General features: G+C 41.1%; 1 protein-coding gene across 3 annotated transcripts in view; it reads left to right on the forward strand.

Annotated features, from left to right (window-relative positions):
* The first annotated feature begins 4358 nt into the window (after positions 1–4358).
* The window catches only part of CACUL1 (CDK2 associated cullin domain 1), a 44853-nt gene continuing 26009 nt past the window's right edge, over positions 4359–23202 (forward strand). For 2 of the 3 annotated variants that reach the window (XM_036335832.1, XM_036335830.1), the window contains exons 1-3: positions 4359–4940; positions 15431–15557; positions 16423–16525. In XM_036335832.1, coding sequence (XP_036191725.1) covers positions 4592–4940; positions 15431–15557; positions 16423–16525 — 579 coding nt within the window. In that variant the 5' untranslated portion in view covers positions 4359–4591. The remainder of the gene's footprint in view (positions 4941–15430; positions 15558–16422; positions 16526–23202) is intronic. The other variant, XM_036335831.1, reaches the window with a different exon arrangement.

Consider the following 23202-nt stretch of genomic DNA (forward strand, 5'->3'; position numbering starts at 1 on the left):
CTGGAACACAGGTCTAAATATTGGTTTAGGAACGGGCCACTGCGACATTGAGAGGAAGTTTACTGAGAGTTTTTGGGAAAGAACTTCACCTTGACCTTGTTGACTAGGTATAAGAGGACTGGGGCTATGCAGCTATTTTACTGGCAGTCTGAGGATAAGGCCTGCAAAAGCGGAGATGGGGACAGAGAGCATGGCAGAGAACAGAGCTGGAGCCCTGACTGAACTATGCCCTTCCCTTTGCCCTTCCTACACCTTACTACTGAGCCAACGACTAGCCTTGATTTAAAAGCAATTCTTACTTGAGATTTCTATTTCTGGAAGCCAAAAAAACACACAAAACCACGTCTTACCATATAGGATTCCAATTTATACTTCCTTAATGTTGTTTATGGTTTGTATTTTTAAACTATAAGGTTTGGAATATTTTTCTAGTTGTAAAACTAATACATACATGCTCATTGTAGAAAATATAGAAAATGTTGACAGATACCAAGAACCATTAAATCCACTCAGCATCTCCTTACCCTAGTACCTGCTATTAATGTTTGGAATTAGTCTTTTCTTTACATAAACAAACTTACATACATATTTTACATATACATTTATCCTGCTTTAGAGGAACTCATAGCCTAGTGGGAAATAGGAAACAAAACAAAAAGCCAAACAGATTAATATCTGTGACTATGCACAGTTATTACCTGTGTTGTTGAGTCAATGACTGCTGGTAATGCTATTCCTTATCTCCACATACCAGAAAAAATCATCAAAGATTTTAAATAATAACTATTAAGATATATTATGTTTTTAAGTGTAAAATAATAGTCTCATAATGTCCATAAAATCAACCAGTTATTAATATGTTCATTTGATTTCCCCTCAGTAGATGGTGTTTCTTCTTATAAGTACCGCGCGCTAACCGATTGCGCCACTGGAGCTCCTGTTTCTTCTTACTTATGGCAGGTTGCACCCTGTCAGTCACTGCTTTGACCCAATCATCATTAGATTTTTTTTTTCTTTGTGCAGGAGAAAGATTCTTTCCTCTATCCTTCAATGTTCTTTCCGCTCATCTAATAATGAAATATACATGAGACAGATTAACAAGAGAAAATAATCAAATTTAATTACATACGTACACACAAGAGACTCAGAGACACCACATACATGAGAGGTTCAAGGATAGAAAGTCCCTGAGCTGAGGATGAAGATGCCTTGTGGCTTCAGAGGGGAGTGAGGTAATATGCAAAATGATAAGAGCAGATGTTCAGTAATTAGTAATTTGCCCTGCCCTATGGATAGTTCATAGAAAGTTAGTTTTGATTAATAATTCTTATTATGGGCAAGGCCCTAATTTTAATTATTCTAGGTGGTTAAAGGGGGGTGGGGCGGAAGTTTCTTTTTTTTTTCCAGAAGTTTCTTATGAGCCTACAGGATTTCAGTTGCTTTAGCTCAAAATAATCCACTTACCACAAAAGCACATCCTAGGGTGACTCGTTCTGAACTCTGACACCATAGTGGTGTATCTAACCAATTATAGTAAAAATGAATGTCTTATATTGATAATTTTGGCAGTACACATGTGAAGGGTTTAGCATTCACCAGTGTGCTGAAGTAGGGCCTTACTAGAATGGAAGTTATTTATCTATCTCTATATATAAAAGCCTAATATGCAAATTGTTCCCTCAGGAGTTTGACCAAGAGACTGGGAGTTCAATCGCTGGCTATGACGTGCGCTGACCACCAGGGGGTGGCGCGTATTGAAGGAAGGCCCCAGCCGGCATTTGCCGGCCAGGCCTAGGGACCTTAACCGTGCACGAATTTCGTGCACTAGGCCTCCAGTCTCTCTCTCTCTATACAAGCCCAAGTGACCATCAGGACTGGAACGACTGGTCAACCCGTTGCTATGATGCGCACTGTCCTGATGCGGAGGGCAGCTGGCCAACCTCCTGTGGCCCCTCACCCTGGCTGGCCAGCCCACCAATAGGCCTCGATCGCTGGCCAGGCTCAGGGATACCACCTGTGCACGAATTGCTATAGTAGTACCAATCCCTTCAGTTCTAAATGTCTTCTAATTTCCATTTTGATGTTTTGACCCATGAGTTAATTGGAAGAGTAGAAATATGGGAGTTTACTTGTTATCTTTTGGTTGTTGATTTCTAACTAAAATACCTAGTGGTCAGAGAATAATGATGCCAATACTTACTCATGTAGAGAGACTTGCTTTATGACTCACTATGTTTAACTTTTGTAAATGTTTCACATATTCTTGAAAGGAATGTATATATCTGCAGTTATTGAGTGAAATGTTTTACATGTATTCATCAAATCAAGCTTGGTAATTGTATTGTTATTTAAATCTTCTAAATCCCTTAAAGATTTTTTTGGTGCTCTTGATCCATGTATTAATTCAAAAGGGTGGCTTTGAACAACAGAAATGTATTCTCTGACAATTCTGGAAGCTAGAAGTCCGAAATCAAGGTATCAGCATAGTTGCATTCTCTCTGGAGTCTCTAGGGAAGATCCATTCTTTGTTTCTCCCAGCTTTTAGTGGCTGTCAGCATTTGTGTGTGTGTGTGTGGCTTCATCACTCCAATCTCTGCCTCTGTAGTCACATTGCCTCCTCTTCTTCTCTGTCTCACCTTCTGTCTCAGATCTCCCTCTACTTTCCTCTTTTGAGGACTCCTGTCATTGGATAATCCAGAATGATCTTCTCAAGATCTTTAATTACATCTGCAAAGAACCTGTTTCCAAATGGAGTAACATTCACAGGTTCCAGGGATTAAGACGTGAATTTATCTTATGGAGGGTTACTGTTAACCCAATGCAATCTATTAGAGAGATGTGTGAAAAATCATCTGCTCTGATGGTAGATTTCTCTATTCTTGTACTTGCCAATATTTGTTTTATGTCTTTTGTGAACGTCATCAGAGATACCTTTATGCCTTTTATCTTCCTTGTGTATTGAATCTTTTATTATGTGAAGACCTCCATCTCCAGTCACATAACCATCCACCTACCTAGAAAGTCTATTGGTGACAAACTCAGCTATTAGTCTGAAAAGACTAATTCTCCCTCTATTATTTTTGTTGTTGTTGCTGGGCATAGAATTTTACATTTCCCCCCTTAGTATTCCATTCAATTGTCTTTTACTTAAAAATGTCCCCCCTTATTTTGTAGTCCCAAAATGTCCAGGCCCAGAGAATTAAAAACGTGTGCTAATTTAAAAAAATGTCTTAATATAGGGGAGCATTGTCTGAAATTCATTCTAAGTTATTGATAAAAAAAAACATTCCATTAGGATTGTGCAGAATATATGGGAAACTATATGGAAAGAAGCTGAAACAAATGTGGACACTGAAGTACATTAGACAGTTTCTTAGCGGCTGAAGTGATTCTTCACTTCACACTAATTACATATTTGTGGAAATAAAGATTATCTGCTAGCTTAAGTGTAATAAAGGGTTTTTCTAGGCACTCCTTCTTAGCACCAGTAGTCAGAAGGAATTCCACAATAAGCAATTATATTTTGATATTACTTCTATTGCTATAATTTGAGAATGCAGAGGGATAAAAAAAATGGAGTTACATAATTTTTTTCTGACCCTCAAGTCTCTTACTCTCAAACTTTGTCGTCTGATTTGTGAAATAGTGCACGAAGCTTAGTGTTTTAAGTTCGCTAAAATTTCTGGCTTCAATGTATGGAGGCGTTAGAAACTTAAAAAAAAAATCCATGAATATTTCAAACGCATGCATTTTTTTAGTCACCCTGCTAAGTTTCAGTTTTTATTCTCGGTTTTGAGGTTTGGGTGGTATGGGCTAAGGCCGCGAGCAGTCCCATAGACTCTCTCTGATAGAGGAACGTTGTCAATGTGCGACTCGAGCACTGTGGTGGCTCCCTAGCTCCGTCCCCAAAACAAGGCCGGGCTTCGAGGCCCTGGACGTGCGAAGGCCCGGTAGACCCGCTGAGCCCCCCAAAAACACCACCGAGAGGGTGGCGGACGGCACCAGCCAGCCAGCTGGGGTTGGCATTCAGCTGTAGGAAGCGGCCCGGCTCTCGGTCGTCAGGGCAACCAGAAGGAGAACGCGCGTGCGCAGTCAGACTCCCTTATGACGCGAGGCCGGGCGGGGGCGGGGCCGGGCCGGGGGCGGGGCCGACGAATGCTCTCCCCGACCTGTCGCCCCTCCGAGAGCAGCCCGGCCGGGGCGGGGCGAACCTCTGCCCTGTTGCTGGGGAGTGACTCACAGCCCCCGCCCCTTTTCGCTTTGCTTTCTCGCACCACGTGCTCTCCCGGCCGCGCCTCCCGCTCCGCTCCCCAACTGCCTGTTGGAAGCTGCTGCAAAATGTCGTGAGGGGCGCTTCCGCTTTACGGCTGCCTCTCCCAGACGCGAGCCCGGGAGCGCCCACCGCCGGCAGCCGCGTCTCCCAGAGCCAGCCCCGCGGAGAGTGAGCGACTCGGCGCCCCGCCGCCCTCCCCGCCGCGCCCGTTCCGGCCCCCGGCGATGTGACCGCGAGGAGGCGGCGCTGCCCCCTGGCCCGGGGGTCGAGACGGGCGGCAGGTGCCTGTGAGGCGGGCGGGTGCTGGGGGCCGGCAGGATGGAGGAAAGCATGGAAGAGGAGGAGGGGGGCAGCTACGAGGCGATGATGGACGACCAGAACCACAACAACTGGGAGGCTGCGGTGGACGGCTTCCGGCAGCCCCCGCCGCCCCCCTCGTCGATCCCGGCCCCGGCCCGCGAGCCGCCGGGGGGACAGCTGCTGGCGGTGCCGGCGGTCTCGGCGGACAGGAAAGGCCCCAAGGAGGGGCTCCCGTTGGGGCCGCCGCCGCCGGAGGCCAATGGGGTGATCATGATGGTGAAGAGCTGCGACGCGGCCGCGGCCAAGGCGGTGCCCGCCCCCACCCCCAGCTCCACCATCAACATCAACACCTCCACCTCCAAGTTCTGTGAGTCCCGCCGCCCCCCCCCCCGGACGCCGCGCCCACCCTCTTCGGAGCAGCCCCGCTTCCTTTGTTTCAGGCCCGGGCCTCCCCTCCCCTCCCGTCCCGTCCCCGCCTCCTCCCGCCCCCCCTGTTGGGTGCCTGCGGCCCCGGCGTCTAGGGTTACCTGGCCTAGAGCGGAGCCCGGTGCGCGCAGCCCGACTTCCACGGACGCGAGCCTCCCGCCGCCGGCTGTCACTCAGCGCGAGGAAGCGCTTCTCTCCTCCGCACCCCCTCGAAGTTTCACCCTCACACGGGAGAGGACGATCAGGCAGCTTGAGTTTCCGTCGGGAGAGGCCTTCCGTAGTATTATTATTATTATTATTATTATTATTATTATTGCAGCCAGAGAGGAAAATCTGGCACCTTGTGTTCTTGTGCCGGTAGCCAGTCTGCGTTAAACAAGTTGGGGGTTAGGAAGCGGACCGTACCCGCGCCCGCCCTCCCTCCTCCGGTGTCGGTGCACCTTCTGCATCCGAGGAGGAGATGCGGGAGGCGCCCGTGGAGTGAGCCGGGCAGCGGGCGCGGTGGCATCCGTCCCGACGCCGGTAATCGGTAACATTGTGGTCCAAGTCCGCGCTGGTAAGAGGAAGCCGCGCAGCATGTGTCCAGATCCAAACTTGGGCTGCGTGTTGGACTTCCGTTGTAGCGATGTGCCTTCCCGTGCTGCTGCAGGCAGGGAGCATTAAGACCAAAGTCTGGAATCCGAAACTGCCCCAGTCGGGAGGCATGCTCACAGAGTTGGGGGGGGGGGGGGGAAGTGATTTTGCTTTGAGAGGGTCAATGTGAAAATTGACCATCACAGGCAGGTTTTTCTCTTCTATTAATAACTGCAGTTTTTGATTGGCATCCGGTAAAGCAACTGGAGATTGCGTTTCTAGTTACTAATTTTATCAAACTGCACCAGGAATTGCCCAGGTAGCATTGCAGACAAGGATTGCTTTGATTCAGATAGATGATCACTGCCTTACACTTTCGTGTGTGTGTGTGTGTGTGTGTGTGAACAGCTCATAACCTTACCTCTTCAAGATACTGCTTTAATCAAAGGCATTCATGTGTAGGTATGGTTGGTAAGATCTGTATTTGATGTTTCCCTGTTGTGCATGCACGAGAGTAATACTTTTATGTACAGTTTGTGTGTTGAAATCTGTGTGGTGAAAGTAGACCTTGGACAGAGTGGCAGGGTGACTTACCTAAATGCTGGAGGAAGCTTGCTTTAGTGCGAACACAGTTCTATGAAGAGTTCAGAAAACAACATAAAAAAGCAGAAAGTAGTGAAATTAAGGAACAAATGACTTGCCAAACCAAAAGATTGTTCTTTGAAGATTAGTGAGCTTAGACAGACCTGTGTTTACAAGATTGATCAAGGAAAATAGATTGCAAATAAAGTAAGTGAAAGTGGAAATAACTACAAACAGATTTAAAACGTAATTTTATGAATTTCTATAGGTTAATAAATTTGAAAGCCTAGATGAAATGTATAAATACTTAGAAAACTATAAACTCTGAAAGTTGGTAACAGAAGAAAAAGATAGCTTGAACTGCTTAATAAATATTTAACAAACAAATGGTAGTTAAAGACCTCCCCTTTCAAAAACTCTGGACCCAGATAATGTTATAAGTGAGTTGCATTGAACTTTTAGATACTAATACTTAATTCATTTTTACAAGTTGTTCTGGGAAATAGAAAAAAAAAAGAGAGGTGCCAAGTTCATTTTATGAGGTTAGTGAAATCTTGGTTCTAAAATTAGGTAGGGATAGTATGAGAAAATTAGAGATCTGTTGCACTTATTAGCAAAGATATGAAAATCCTACACAATATACTAGCTTTCAACACTGTTGAGGTCCAATAGTGTGTTAAAAAAATAATGATCTATAGAGTTTGTTTTAGAAATGTAAGCATGGTTTAACATTTATCTATTAATGTAATTTATCTCATTAATAGGCCAAAAGAGAAAAATCATGATTATCTTGATACCATAAAATTATTTAATAAGATCGAGCTCAAAATGCAAGATAACTGTGTAAATGTCATTACCAAAAAGCTACAACAAATAATACTTAATAGAGAAATTTTAGATACATTCACTTCAAGGTGGGTAATAAGGATACCTCCATCACTATTACTGTTTAACGTGATAAGAAAGGTCCTGGTTAACACTATTATAAAGGGAAAAATAGGTATAAGGATAGGAAGGGAAATAATGAAACTCATTATTTTCGGATAATATCACCCAGAAGAGTTAAAATCAAGAGAGGAACTATTAGGAGTTTAGCAGGGTTGGTGGATTAAAGATTAGTCTACAAAAGTTAATAGCATTTACTACACTAGCAATCAAAGGTAAATATTGTATAAAATATTAGGAACAAAATTATAAAGTCTCTAGGAATTAACCCAAGAATACATAAAACTTTTAAGGAGAAACTTTAATAAGGAACTAGAACAGGACCTAAATAAATAGAAAAACTTTACATATTCTTGGGATAAGATTACTTATAAGAATGTCAGTTTTCTCCATTTTTAACATATAAATTTAAAGTGCTGTCAAAATTCCAGTTGGTTTATCTGACAAACTCAGTCCTCCAAATCTAAAATTTATATGGCAGGCAGGATAAAGCTTGTGAATAGCTAAATCAGTCTTAAAGGTATGCTTTAATTGGACTTGCCTAGCAGAATTTAAAATACTCTTTCAAAGCTGTAGCAATAAAAACTAGTGTAAGAACAAAACAACAACAACAACAAAATGGACTGGGGGAACAGTGGAGACTTCCTGTGTATATATGTTCAGAACTTAAAGGTGGCATCGGAAGTCACTGGAGATAGGAGTGATGTTGTTAGGGAGAGTGGTTCACTACATGAAGAACAAACCTACCACCACAAACAGGATGAACTCTGGATAAATTAAAGATCTAAATGCGAAAGGAACAACTGTAAAATTGGCCAGAGTCACTGTGGACTAGGCCATGGAAGATCGCTGGAGTGTCAGTGTAGCTGTGAGCTATGATGGTGAAAGTGTACTTTTGGGCTGTTAGTGAAAACAGCTTCTGGTGGTCTGTTTTGGAATAGATTTTTAAAAAATCATATGTTAGTTTGGTCGATGCTTACTAGATGCCAGTTACTGTGTTTTGTTTCTGTAAAGAGATCATACCTGGAACGGCAGCTATAATTGTAGTCACCTGATTGGATTCACTATACATCCTTCAAGATCTGTCTCCTCTGCACTGGCCAAATGGGCTGGTGAAATCAGAATGCCATACAGGCACCACCCCTGTATCTTTCAAGTCTTGGGAAGATGGTTTCCTCAGGGATATACTTTAGGTTTATTATTTGGTAGGAGGGGGCACATCTAAGGGAGGTTACTTGTCCCTTCCTATACTGATGGCCCTAACTCACCCCTGAAGTTGGAGACGAGACCTGGAACTTGGGGTTTGGCAGCTACAAACTCTCACACCTCTAACCTTACTTTCCAGAACCAGCAGCAGCTGCAGTATATCCTTTCCTCGCCGTGACCTTCCAAGTCTCACTCAGGTGTAATTATTTAGTTTAACTTTCCATTCTGTGTTAGTCAGTTTTCTATGATGATAATCACCAAATCTCAGGAGCGTACAGAACAACAAAGGTTTATTTCTTGCTCATGTATGTTAGTGGCTGACAGTTGACTGGCTCCTCACAAGTCATCTCATTCTGAAGAGCAGCTCTTTTCTGGGTCCTGTCATTCTTGGCAGAGGCAAAGAGAAGAGTGGCCAGAAACACAATGGGTTTTACAGCTTCTGCTCAGAGGTCGCAAATGTCACATGTGCTCATTGTCCAAACATGAAACAGAATAGAGTGGTTTCGTCTGAATGTGTTGGGGGGTGGGGGCAAGGGTCTAGGGTATGAGGATAAAAGGCAAAGAATGGATGGATGGAGGGAGCAAGGGCGGGAAGGAAGGAAGGATCTTGAGTTGACTGATTGATCATACCATGCCGTGATCTCTTGAGAATTATTAACTCAGTGCACCAAAAATTTTTGTTCTCCAGTATTTTATTTTATTTTATTTTATTTTTTTTTAAAGCTATTTCCATTTTTAATTATTATTTTTAATATATTTTATTGATTTTTTACAGAGAGGAAGGGAGAGAGATAGAGAGCTAGAAACATCGATTAGCGAGAAACATCGATCAGCTGCCTCCTGCACATCCCCCACTGGGGATATGCCCGCAACCCAGGCACATGCCCTTGACCGGAATCGAACCCGGGACCCTTCAGTCCGTAGGCCGACGCTCCATCCACTGAGCCAAACCGGTTTCGGCCTCTCCAGTATTTTAAATTGAACTCAGTGAAATTATTATTTCTTTAAATTTGTGGTTCAAAAATGTGTTCAATATTGACTGTTGAATTGAATGAAATTAACTGATTTTTATTACATCATAAATAAATTTGCCCTTTACTTGATTGGGCCCTGCCAGTTTTCATATTGGTAGATTGTTTTACAGTGGATCAGTTAATATATTCAGGTCTTAAAATACACAGTTTGCAGCATCTGTGGTGGTTATTCGGCATCTTGCCTTCCGGGTTAGTGGAAGTTGTGCTGCAGCAAGCATCCCGATGCTATTGATCGACTGGCTGCATTCTGGAATCTTACTGGGGATCTTGTCTTGCCATTTTTTTGATATGTATTATACAAAGTGGCATTGATGAAACTGTAAGAGAAAGACATTGTAACGTTTATGTAAGTGCCAGTCTCAAATCCCTAAAGAGAATGAATGCTGTTTATTTCCCCTTTAAACTGTCACCCTATAAGTTGTAGACCATTGTAATTACATTTTAAACTGTTAAGTGTTATATAAAAAAATACTGTTGATAGCCTTCTGTAATATGTCTTGATAGGGCAAGCTGGGCTTTAATTTTTCTTACACTTTTGTGGACATTTGGCTATTAACCTCTGTAGATAGACTTACAGAGATATGTAATTTGTAGTTGCAGGTGTGCTGTCTAGACATCTGAATGGCATTTTACTCAACAAATATTTATTCTGTATGCCAAGGTAACAGAATAGCCTCTGGTGATGAATGGAGACACAGTTTAGTGTAGGAGATGATGGACAGGTAATTATAATTAAATGGTAAAGTTATGTATGTATATGGTAGCATAGAGGAAACAGAACGTTTATAAAAATGAATAGAAGTTTGTCAGGAGAATTGAGGATGACTTGAAGAGACTTTCTTGCAGAGGAAGCAGGCTGTGCTTAAGATCCATGTTAGAGGTAGGATTTTCTTCTGTAGGAGCCACTGAAGGATGTCAAGGGAGTCAACCTAGTGAAATTTGTCTTAGTGTGTTAGTTTAGATGAGAAAGGAGAGAGATTGGAGACCTAAAGACTAGTTAGTGGGTTGTAATTATTATCGTCTAGACAAGAGATGAAGGCTTGAACACATACAGCAAACATGTCAAACTCAAAGGCTAACATGGGCCAAATAAACAAGGTTTAAGTTTATGTGGGCCGCAAAAAAACAAAAGCTTCAATTTTCATAGAAACGTAGGTTTATTTCGATAGAGACATGCTGAATACAAAGGGCTGAAATCAATGAGTAATCGTTAACATAAAATAACAGAACATTTTAATAAAAATTAATATATTTTCTTGAACATTAACTTACCAGACACTGAATAACTGCACAAATTAATAAGCATAACACAAATAAACCTATTTTTCTTGTTCTCTGAAAGTGAAATATTTCCTGTTGTGCACACCAAACAAGTCAGTACAAACTAATGACATGGCAATTGCCTGCTAAAATATTCACCGCTAGTATTAGTGGAGAGAAATAGTGCACCTATGCATAAGGCGCATAAGGGAAATGAATGCAACACAATTATAGTAATCAGTCATTAGTGAATGTTATAGTTTGTTATTAATAATCCTCCTATATAATAAAGAGCTAATATGCAAATAGTCATCACACCCTCACACTGTAACGCCTTAGTAACGCCTTAACGGCTCAGACACTCAACACTGGGGAGAGAGGAATGGGGACCAGCCAGGCACAAATGAGCTCACGAGAGGGGAATGGGGGCCAGCTAGGCTGCGGCCCGGGAGAGGGGCAAGCAGCCCGCCCTGCGGTTCTGGGCGCCAGTGGCTGCACCTGTGCCTGTGGCCTGGGAGAGGGACAAGCCGCATGCCCCGCGGTCCCAGGCGCCAGTGCCTGTGGCCTGGGTGAAGCCCCCCCTGCCTACGGTCCCCTGCAGCTGTGACCGGCCCGGGTGAAGCCGGCTTGGGTCCTGGCTGCTTGCGACCGGCTGGAGGAGGGAATCCTGAGTCCTGGGTGTGGGGCGAGGCAGAGGTGGTTAGATGCGATCAGGTCAGCAGGGGAGCAGTTAGGGGCAATCAGGCAGGCAGGCAGAGATGGTTAGGGGTGATCAGGCAGACAGAGGTGGTTAGGGGTGATCAGGCAGGCAGGCGAGTGGTTAGGAGCCAGCGGTCCAGGATTGCGAGAGGCTGTCAGACATCCCCCGAGGGGCCCTGGATTGGAGAGGGTGCAGGCTGGGCTGAGGATTCCCCCCCCCCATCCACCCCCCCACTCCCTGTGCATGAATTTCGTGCACCGAGCCTCTAGTTGTGTATAACAGGATATTGTAAAAATTGATTTTTATTAAAACATTTCTTACATACCATTATATTGACTGGGCTGCAAAAATACTCATTGTGGGCCACATGCAGCCTGTGGGCTGCGAGTTTGACATGCTTGACACACAGCATTGGAAGAGGTTGTTTCAGATTTTGGAACTATATGGGGACTAGACTCTACAAAATTTATGGGTCAAGGAGGGAGGATGAAGACTCAAGATTGAGGGTTTGGATGACTGGAAGCTGGCACTACCTTTGACCTGAATGTGGGAGGAGTATAGGTAGGTCTGTGTGTGTGTGTGTGTCTGTCTCTTTTTAAAAGATGTCTATGGACCATTAAGGTAGTGAGGATTAGTAGGCAATCAGTCAGTCTGAGCTTTCTCATTCTGTGCTTCAGAGTATTGGAAATACTAAGATGAAAATTTAATTTCATTAGATTTATTTTTCCATTTCTGAGGATTTAAGATTCAGCAAACTCTTTGGACTTAAACCAAAACTTTGCTCTTATTACAAGTTTGTAATTTGAAAACTCAAACTGTGAAAAGACACATAATTAAAATCAGTGGTGCCCTCCCCTGCCTCTTTCATTCCTGGACTTTTTACTCAATGCATTTAGATGTTTCTTTTGATATTTATCCACTCATTTTAATGTGTTAATATTGTTATTCTTTAATTTATCACTTTTATATTACCTATTGACTTCCCATTCAGGTGAGGATTTAGTTCTCACATACCTCATCTCTTCAGTTAATAACACAATTTTTGGTTCAGTCAATAGACCATATTTACATTATGACTATGTAAATAGTCACTCAAGGGCCAGGAGTATACTCAGATTACACATTCTTTCACATAGAAAGAATTTTGGTATTAGTTGCCTTATTTATACTTACATGATTTTTGTTAAACTCATCTTAAAAACGTTGCAACAGCTTCCTCAGATTCACCATATATCTGTCACTGGTGTTTTCACAATGCTCAGTTAATCAGTATTTTTTCTTGTCTGCTTGTGAAGCTGTTAGTCTTCCTGTTCTTATTTATTCTTTAGGGTCTCTGCACAGTTGCTTCTCAGGGACTTCCCAAATAGTTACTTGATGTCTTCTTTTTTATTGGTGTGTTCTGTTGTATGTGTGTGTTGTATTCAGAACATATCTTCTGAGAAAATGTGTGTGTGGATAAGTTTGTATATATAAAAGTGCTGCTTTTCACACTTAATTGACAGTATGTGTATAGACTTCTTAACTGAAAATCTTTTTTCCTTGGACTTTTTTAGTGTTGCGTCATTGACTTTAAGCTTGCAGTATTAGAATGGAGAGTTCAGATGCCATGTGACTTTTTTTTCCTTGAACATTTCTGGGATATTTTCTTATATTTGTCAATATTTTTCTCCCTTTACATTTTCTCTATTTTCCCTTTTCTCTGGAATTGATACTGTTAGTCAAATGTTGATTTCCTGTTTTGATTCTCTAAGTTTGTTCATTAGTTTTCGCTTTGTTCTGAGAGAGTTTTATTTTCTTAATTATCTTTGTTTTTATCATATAAATTTTTGTTTGTTTTGATCTCTCCTGTCTGAGATTTTACAAATCTTGATGATCTTTAGCTCTATTCATATTTAAAAGTGAAAAAGGCTAATTGGCAGTTCTGTGTTTGAGGGGGGCCTTTTCAAGTAAAAGTGTGGGCTTCTCTGCAGAACTGCTATTTTGTGCAGGAAGTGCCAAATAGTATGTTAATGTCTTTTCTCTGGGATTGTTCAGTTTCCATAAAGAAGGATCTTCCATTCGAAGGGAGAAGGATGGGGTGGATAGGTGGAGCAGGAAAAAAAGTATATTTCTTCAGGCTGATGGCATTCTAGAATTAAAGAGAAGAGCAGGGTTAGATATTTGAGCATTTCTAATGTTACTGTTGACTTAAAATCCACAAGCCCTATGACACCCCCCCCCGCCCCGACACCCCCCCCCCACACACACACACATCTACTATGAATCTTAGAGTCTGAAGCTTTTATCTTTCAGTTTTTGCACTAACAATACTTCTCTTTTTTACTGTTTAGTCTTCCAGTCAATCTTTACCTCTCACCCACCAGCTCTCTGCCTTTAATCCACACTCACTGTATCCTATCCTCAAGTCCTGAACTGCTCAGAGGCCTGCAGGACACCTATTAGTGCACTGAATGGTGTTTCTACCTCAGCACACCTGCCTTACGCTGCTGCTTCAAAGTTAAACTTTCCTGGTCTTAATGCCATGGAAAGATTACTTGTTTTTAAATCTTGCAGGAAATCACAGAATTCTAAAACTATGGCAGACCTGCATGCAGTTAGTGTGGTTTACACCTGTGTCATCTCAACTGAGCAATACTTCTGATTTGAATATTTAGATAGGTTGGAGTTGGAGAATAATGGGTGAGAAGCATCTTGAACCTCAGTGACTAATATTTAGAAATCACTGATGTGATAGAAAGAAGCTAGGTAAAGGCTTTGTTTTCCTTGGTATCTCTGCCAGTAATTAGCCACGAACCCTTGGGGAAGTCAACCCCTGAGCGCCCCAGTTTCTGGTAAAACAATAAAATACTGGATGTAGTAGTTGTTAGCTCTGATCTTCTGAGGTAGTTCACAAGACATAAGATGTCTTAGAGCAGTGGTTCTCAACCTTCCTAATGCCGCGACCCTTTAATACAGTTCCTCATGTTGTGGTGACCCCCAACTTCATTGTTACAAATTGAACATAATTAAAGCATAGTGATTAATCACAGAAATAATATGTAATTATATATGTGTTTTCCGATGGTCTTAGGCGACCCCTGTGAAAGGGTCATTCTATCCCAAAGGGGTTGCGACCCACAGGTTGAGAACCACTGTCTTAGAGGCTTTGGGTAGTTCTTTTTAACACTGGCTTCATTTCATTGTTGTGAAATAGCCGTCACCATGGATATCAAAGTTGTTAGGACACTGTGAAAAATGCTTTATTAAACGTGGAGTGAAGGAGTAAGCTAGCCACTGGGCATGAGGTAAGCCTCAGTGTAAGGCTCTAGTTCATCGATGCTTTTTTCTGTTGGGCTTATCCAGGGTGTAAGGTAGCAAGAGCCCACCAGAGTTATAGCAATGTCTAGGAGGCACTAGTAAGTCTCTGCAGGTTTTCAGTAACTTCTTTTGTTACGATAGCATTTTAAAAAATGATTTTATTGACTTCAGAGAGGAAGGGAGAGGGAGAGAGATAGAACATCAATGATGAGAAAGAATCATTGATCATCAGCTGCCTCCTGCACGCCCCCCACTGGGGATCGAGCTTACAACCCAGGCATATACCCTGACTGGGAATTGAACCAGGACCTCCTGGTTCATAGGTCAAAACTCAACCACTGAGCCAAGCTGACCGGGCCTTACTGTAAAATTTGGACTTTAATTTTCATAGTCATGCTTAGGTAGATTTTCCCAGGGGTGTTCCATAACCTTGTTGTGGTTCACAGATAGGATATCTTTTTACATCATTGACAAATGGGTATTTGAAGGTCAGTGCAAGTTTGAGTGGCTCCACTGATCACGGAAGCTTACAGAAACCAGGAAGGGAAACCAGTGATATTTGCTTGTTTTGTTTTTATTTTTAAAGATGGACAAATTCATAGTAATTCCTCTTAAAATCATCATTTATGGTTGCTTAGAATCCCTGACCAGGCTGTTTTGGTGTTTTTTGTTTTGTTTTGTTTTTTTGAAATGGGATAGTAATTGAGTTGTATTTAGGTGATAAAGTGTCAGTGTGAAATCTAAAAGGAATTTGACTGAGGATACAAAATTGCTATAGTTCCTGTTTACTTTACATGTGGTAATAGTAATATTTATTTTACTTTTTACTTTTAGTAATGAATGTTATAACTATTGAAGATTATAAGAGCACATATTGGCCAAAATTGGATGGTGCCATAGATCAGCTTTTAACCCAGAGTCCTGGTGACTATATCCCCATATCCTATGAACAGATATACAGGTAAGTCGGGATTTAATTCGCCTGGGTTTGAGAGGGTATTGAGGTTCATGGCAACTTGATTATGATAGTATGTATGCATATAATATATATAATATATAAGATGAGGCTCTAAGTTATTTATATGTTACACACATGTGGATTGAAGGTTTGATTTATACTTTTTGCTTCAGACTTGGTTTTCAAATCAAGATAGAGTTAACTCCATCTCAGCCTGCCATCTGTGCCATATATAATGCAGAAATGATGGAGGTCAGCAAAAATATATATGTTTAGTTTCACAGGGAGACTTTAGCTTAATCTGTCCATGTTTATTGACACACAGTTCTAACTCTCTGGTTATTTTGTTTCCCAGCTCCTGGTAAATGGAAGCAGCAAATTAGTGAGGAACTGGGGTGGTTATGAGATCAACCCAGTCACAAGAGGAGGAAGTGACAACTGGGTTGTTCCACACAAGTGAGGCACAAAGAGGTTACATTGCACATGTTTTTGTGAGTTAGAAACTTTCTACCATTATCACTCTCTCTTCCTTATTTTGACATTCATTAAAATGAGAGAGAAGCTGGTCTATAAGTAGTTACCATAGTCAGACTCTCAGATTATCACCAAGTATTAGATTATCTAGTATTGATAAAATGTGTAGTAGAGTACTCATAAAAGATTTATTTGTTGCTGGTGGTAATACATCTCCTATCTGAACACTGATTGGAGCAGGGTAAATTTTTTATTTAAAAGTTGTGATTGGTCACTGTTTTTAGGCCTGAATTGGTTATTTGACCAGTGGCTGTATATACAGAGTATGCTTTAACCTTAGGCTGAATTACATGCTTCATCATTAACCTGGCTTTTCTGTTTTGTTTCCCCACAGTTGTGTGTATAAATGTGTATGCCAGCAGCACTCAGAACAGATGTATAGTGATCTGATTAAGAAGATAACTAATCACTTAGAGAGAGTCTCAAAGGAGCTGCAGGTAAAGAACTGATTGTATTGCTTTCTGCTTCCTTGGGATTTTCTGACTGGTTGCAATTAGCCTGTATAATATAACTCCAGAGGCTTGTTAATTTGAGTATGAGATAAATTTATAAACACTTTCTAGGTGGATATTGACCAAAGGAGCTAATTTTGTAATAGATTATTATTTAAAAATTTTGACATAAATTGTGGAAATTTTTTAGATTGAATATATTTCAGACTTTAACTGATTCATTTATTACCATGTGAATATTTATTTAAAACCTTATTTTTTTCCGGTGCACTTTGGTATTTGGTGGCGTTTATAATATAAATGTGTATATGTTAATTTTTTTCTGAAACTTTCAAAAAATTATCTTTGAAGAGTGATTTGCCTACCAGTTTCTAAAATTTGCTAATTATGAACAACTGAAGTCAGAATTTTGTTGATAAACCCTCTTTAGACAAACATCATCCTGGCTGTAAAATCTGGGGCAAGTTGTAGAAAATATTCTGCTTAAGAAAACACTTGGCCTCTTGATCCCCCCCAACACCCCTCTCTGCCTCAGTAAGGTTTCCAGTGCTTGAAGGTCAAGTACTATTTTTATGCCAGGGCCAGATCACATTTTAGTTCTGGAGTAGAAGTAACATGATGTATAGGAAAGTCACTCAGCAATAAATTATGGGTCTACACCACAGTTGGGAAGTACTCCAGCAATTCTGAAATAGCCACAGTTTCTAGAAAGTGCTGGGCTGTGCTCTGGGCTTAGATATTATTCTTTACTTACCTATGTGCTGAATTATCTTAGTCTTATTTAGCCCAAACTGTTGTACTAAGTAGCTCTCTTTTTTTTTTTTTTTAAATTATAGCCAGAGCATTGTTTATCATAGCCAAATATATACTTTTCCTGTTGTTAGTGTAAAGTGTTTTCTTCATCTTTTTGCCACTAAATACAAGATCTTTATTCATTTAACAAATATATTTAGTACCTAGGTATTGTATATAAATTGCAGATGAAACCCCTGATCTGTACATTATAGCTTTGAAAGGTTTACCTACTACAGTGGGGCCTTGACTTACGAGTTTAATTCGTTCCCGGACTGAGCTCGTTAAGGAGTTCGTTAACTCAAATTACTCTGTCAACTCAATGCAAAAAATCGGCTGAGAGACCGCTGGTATCTCAAAAAACTTGTTAGTTGGGATACTCGTAAGTCAAGGCCCCACTGTAATTCTTTTTTACTTTAAATAAATTTATATTTTTCAGTTACAGTTGACATATACTATTATATTAGTTTCAGGCATACAACCTAGGGAATAGACATTATATAACTTAAGAAGTGATCACCCTTATAAATCTAGTACTGATCTGACACCATACATAGTTATTACAATATTAGAGGCCCGGTGCATGAAATTCGTGCACGGGAAGAGGGGGTTCCCCTCAGCCCAGCCTGCACCCTCTCCAATCCTGGACCCCTTGGGGGATGTCCGATTGCCGGTTTAAGCCCCATCCCTGGGATCAGGCTTAAACCGGCAATCGGACATTCCTCTCACAATCCTGGACTGCTGGCTCCTAATCGCTCGCCTGCCTGCCTGCCTGGTCACCCCTAATTGCCCCCCCCCCCCCCCCCGCTGGCCTGATTGCCCCTCACTGCCTCTGCATGCCGACCTGATCGCCCCTAACTGCCCCCTGCTGCTGGCCTGATTGCTCCTCACTGCCTCTGTGTGCCTGCCTGATCGCGCCCCCCCCCCCCCCCTCGCTGGCCTGGTCACCCCTTACTGCCCCCCCTGCCGGCCTGGTTGCCCCCTCACTAACCCCCCCTGCCGGCCTGGTTGTAGGCAGCCATCTTGTGAGGGCGTGATGGTCTATTTGCATATTACCTCTTAAGATTATTGACTATATTCTCTGTGCTGTGCTTTACATCCTCATAACTATTCTATAATTACCAGTTTGTACTTCTTAATGCCTTCACCCTTTTCACCCATTATCCCCAACCCCCTCCTCTCTGGCAACTGTCAAAATGTTCTCTCTTTGTGACTCTGTTTCTGTTATGCTTGTTCATTTAATTTGTTTTTTAGATCTGTTTTGGCCTAAGTATTGCTACCCCAGCTTTTTTTGTTTCCATTTTCATGAAATATCTTTTCCCATCTCTTTTGAAGTGAGTCTCTTGTAGACAGCATATGTGAAGGTCTTGTTTGTTATCCATTCAGCCTCCATAGGTTTTTTTGATTGGAGCATTTAGCCTATTTGCATTTAAAGTAATTGTTGATAGATATGTATTTATTGTCATTTTATTATTCATATTTTTTATATTCTTTCTTCATCTTCTTAAAGAAGACCCTTTAAAATTTCTTGTAATACTGGTTTGGTGGTGATGAACTCCTTTAGTTTTTTCTTGTCTGGGAAGCTCTTTATCTGTCCTTCGATTTTAAAGGATAGCTTTGCTGGGTAATCTTGGTTGTAGGTCTTTGCTTTTCATCCCTTGGAATATTTTGTGCCAATCCCTTCTGTCCTGCAAAGTTTCTGTTTAGATATCAGCTGTCAGTCTTATGGGAGCTCTCTTGTAGATAACTGCTTTTCTCTTGCTGCTTTTAAGATTCTCTCTTTGTTGTTAACTTTTGGCATTATAATTATGATGTCTCTTGGTGTGGGCCTCTTTGGTTTATCTTGTTTGGGATTTTCTGTGCTTCCCGTACTTGTATGTGCATTTCCTTCACCAGGTTAGGGGAGTTTTTCATCATGATTTTTTCACATAAGTTTTCAGTGTCTTGCTCTCTTTTCCTTCCTGCATCCCCATTATGCAAATATTGGTATGCTTGAAGTTGTCCCAGAGGCTCCTTATACTGTCTACTTTTTTGGATTATTTTTTTCTTTTTGTTATCCTTATTGGGTGTTTTCTGTTTCCTTCCAAATCTCTGATTTGATCCACTGTTGATTCTCTGTAATGTATTTTTTATTTCAGTTAGTGTATTCTTTATTTCTGACTGGTTCTTTTTGTGTTCTATTTCCTTTTTTATGTTTCCTATCTTTATTGCAGTTCTTACGAAGTTCTTTGACCATCCTTATAACCAGTGTTTTTGAACTTTGCATCTAGTAGATTGCTTGTTTACATTTTGTTTAGTTTTTTCCCCCTGGAGTTTTGTTTTATTTTTTCATTTGGGACATGTTGCTTTGTTTCCTTATTTTGGCTGACTCCCTGGGTTTGTTTCTATGTATCAGGTAGACTTGCTATGTCTCCTGTGCTTGGTAGTGTGCCTTTATATAGTAGTTGTCCTATAGGGTCTAGTAAGTAGCACAGCCTCCCCAGTCACCTGAGCTGGGCACTCCAAGTCCCTTACCTCCCCCGTCCCCCTGTACGCTATGTATACTGTCCTGTTGAAGTTAAGCCTTGATTGCTGTTGGCATCTCAGTGGGAGGGCTTTTCCCTTGGGCTAGATTGGCTACCAGGACTGACTATAACCACCATGGAGGATTAGCTGTGCAGGGGTCAAACCCATGGAGCTTCACTGGGGCTCTGTTTCCTGTTGTGTCCACCCTTTGAGTGTGTCCCTTGTGGAGGAGGTTGGAAAGTGATCTGAAGCTATTCATCAGTTGTGCTGGTTCTGGGGCTTCCTGGTAGGTTCAGGCCAAGGTCATCTGTAGGACCCACCTGGCATGAGCTACAAAGTGATCTCCAGATGGCTGCTGCTTGTGCTTGGCTCTGAGGTGCTAAGGAGAGATCAAGCTGCAAACGGAGGCCACTGCCACTAGTACCGGGACTGGGCCCATTTACAAGAGGTATTTGGCTTGCTGAGGCCAGGTGCTGCTTGTTTGAGAAATTTTAGGAAAGTCTGAAGCATGTGCCAAGACAGGCTGTTTGCATGGAATAGCCACTGGAAACAGTGGTTTCTTTTGCCTCTACTTTTCCTCCCTTCCCTCTTCAAAGAGGGGACATTCTACTTGTCTGTTAGGGTTTGCCCAACTTTTAACTTCACTATTCCTGATAGGCTTAATTAATCACCTTCTCCTTTTTGCTTCTGTATTTATTTGTATTGCTACTATAGTCCTTAGTTTAGCACTTTGGCATATATTTAGTTATCAAGCATGATGTCACCTTTGCCACACTGAGCTTCTCGAGGGTAAGAATCCTGACTTTATAGTTTTCCCTTGGTCTGCTGTAGTTTTGAGCCAAGTTAAGAACTCACTGATAAATGTACTGGTCATAATACTATTGATCAAATGCTTCTAATTCTCTTCATTCTGGATACATGACAAGAGTACTTCTCTATCCCATTGAATTTAAACTTGGCCAAGTGACTTACTTTGTCTATGAATTGTGAGTGAAAGGGAAGTATATATCCCAAAATCTGAAGCCTTTGAGTTCGGCTGTGCAATTTTCCATGTTTCCTTAACCTCCCAAGTGTTCTAGTTGGTAGAGTCTCCCTTAACCTGAATCTCTGAGTAATAAGTCTGACATGGAGCAGACCCTCAAGATGGGCATGTAACACGAGTGGGGGAAAAAAGATTTGCTATACATTTTCTCTTAATTTTTTAGTTCATTTAAAATTTTTATTTTAATTGAGGTATAATTCACATGTCCTGAAATTCACCTTTTTTGTTTTGTAAAGTAAGTTTTTATTGATTTTAGAGAGAGAGAAAGGGAGAGGGAAAGAGAGAGTAACATTCATATGAGAGAAACACTGATCGGCTGCCTCCTGCACACCCTCTACCAGGGATCAAGCCCGCAACTTGGGCATAGGCCTTGATTGAGAATTGAACCTCAGCCTCTTGGTGCATGGGACCACTCACCCAGCTGAGCCACATCAGCCAGGACACATTCACCTTTTTAAAGTGTACAATCAGTCAGCATTAGTTTTTAATATGGTCACAAAGTTGTGCAACCATCACCACTAATTTCAGAACATTTTAGTCACCTCAGACTAACAGCCAGTACTCATTAGCAGTCACTCCCTATTCTTTCCTCCTCATAGCCACTGACAACCACTAATCTTCTTTCTGTCTCTGTGGATTTGCCTATTCTGGACATTTTATAGAAAAGGAATTAGATAGCGCGCATTGGTGGTTCAGTGATAGAAAAGGAATTAGATAATATGTAGTCTTTTGTGTCTGGCTTAATTAACTTTTCAAGGTTCATTCATGTTTATGGCAGATTAATACTTCATTTCTTTTTATGGCTGAATAGCATTCCATTATATAGTTACTAGAGGCCTGATGCACGAAATTTGTGCAAGGGGGCTTAGCCCCTACCCCTGTGGTGGGCCCGTCTGCCTCAACCACGCCCGCTGCGGGTTCCGGAAGGTTGTCCAGAAGGACGTCTGGTCTAATTAGCATATTATGCTTTTATTATTATAAATACCACATTTTGTTTATTCAGGCTATGTTATTTTAAGTCACTGAGATTTTGGGGGTTGTTTTTGATTGACATAATAAATATTAGAATTTACAATATTTAGAATATCTTGCTTTACCCAACTACCATTTGGGTAATTGAATTTGATGAATATAAATAACATCCTGCACTCTTAAAACTATCTTAAATGACAGTTCCACATTTTTATTATTTTTGCATACATCTGAATTTAGAAGTCACTAGAGAAGTTGTGAGACATACTCTCCCCATATAATGTTGATAAATCTGGTGTATGTTAATGCATTTTATTGAATTGAGACTATATTTTTACTTTTACCAAATGAAAATGTTCTGATGTTTTGATCCAGTAGCTTTATAGTTAGGAATCCACTAGCAACAGTTTCTTTGTCAATAGTTTATCCCCAATAAACAGTGTTCAGAGATTTGGTTCCCAGGCCGGGATAGTAACATTAAAGTGTTAGGAATAGCACCAGTAGGACTAACCTGAGTTCAGGATCCTGAGGGGGACAGACCACAATCACAGGTGGAAAAGGAAAATGTTGCAAATTTATTCTCAAATAGGGCTGGATTTAGAATAGTTTAAATGAGTATTTGTCAACTATTTTAATGAAAAAGAAGTTAACTAATTACATGTTAATCTTTCATTTAATAAAAAGAGTATTTTTATGTGTTTAAAGATAAATATATCTTGATTGAATTAAATGTAATTTGACTCTCAAACTAGTTTATTATTTATTATATTAATGGAAATTAATAGAAAATAAACCACAGTCAGTCAGTATTAGTTAACTTTGATTCACTCTTCAGAGACACCTCCAAATTGCCAACAAACGGAGCCAGATTCTCTAGGTGTTTAAAATCAGAGCAAGGGTTGTTTTGCTATTTGTGTTTTGTCCAGTGGGTGGCAGCATAACGCAACTTGTATATTTTTTAAAGGCTATAATATTTATACTTGTTGAACTAAAGAGTATTTTCAAAACGTTCATTCCCCCAAATACGGTATTTATGCCTTGCTAGAGTGAGGGAGATTTTAGATAAAAACGTTGCCTGTTATCCTTTTTACATAGATTTCTAGTAAAATAAACATTGTTGCCAACTCTTCACAGGCATGTTCTACTGAAATTTTTTTCTGAGTAAGTTATTTGGAGATCTATTTATTAATCAAAACTAGCCTTTGATTAAAAGCAGTTGTTAGCCGAAACCGGTTTGGCTCAGTGGATAGAGCGTCGGCCTGCGGACTGAAAGGTCCCAGGTTTGATTCCGGTCAAGGGCATGTACCTGGGTTGTGGGCACATCCCCAGTAGGAGATGTGCAGGAGGCAGC

Source organism: Myotis myotis, unplaced genomic scaffold (genome assembly GCF_014108235.1).
Source record: "Myotis myotis isolate mMyoMyo1 unplaced genomic scaffold, mMyoMyo1.p scaffold_m19_p_15, whole genome shotgun sequence".
Taxonomy (NCBI): Eukaryota; Metazoa; Chordata; class Mammalia; order Chiroptera; family Vespertilionidae; genus Myotis; species Myotis myotis.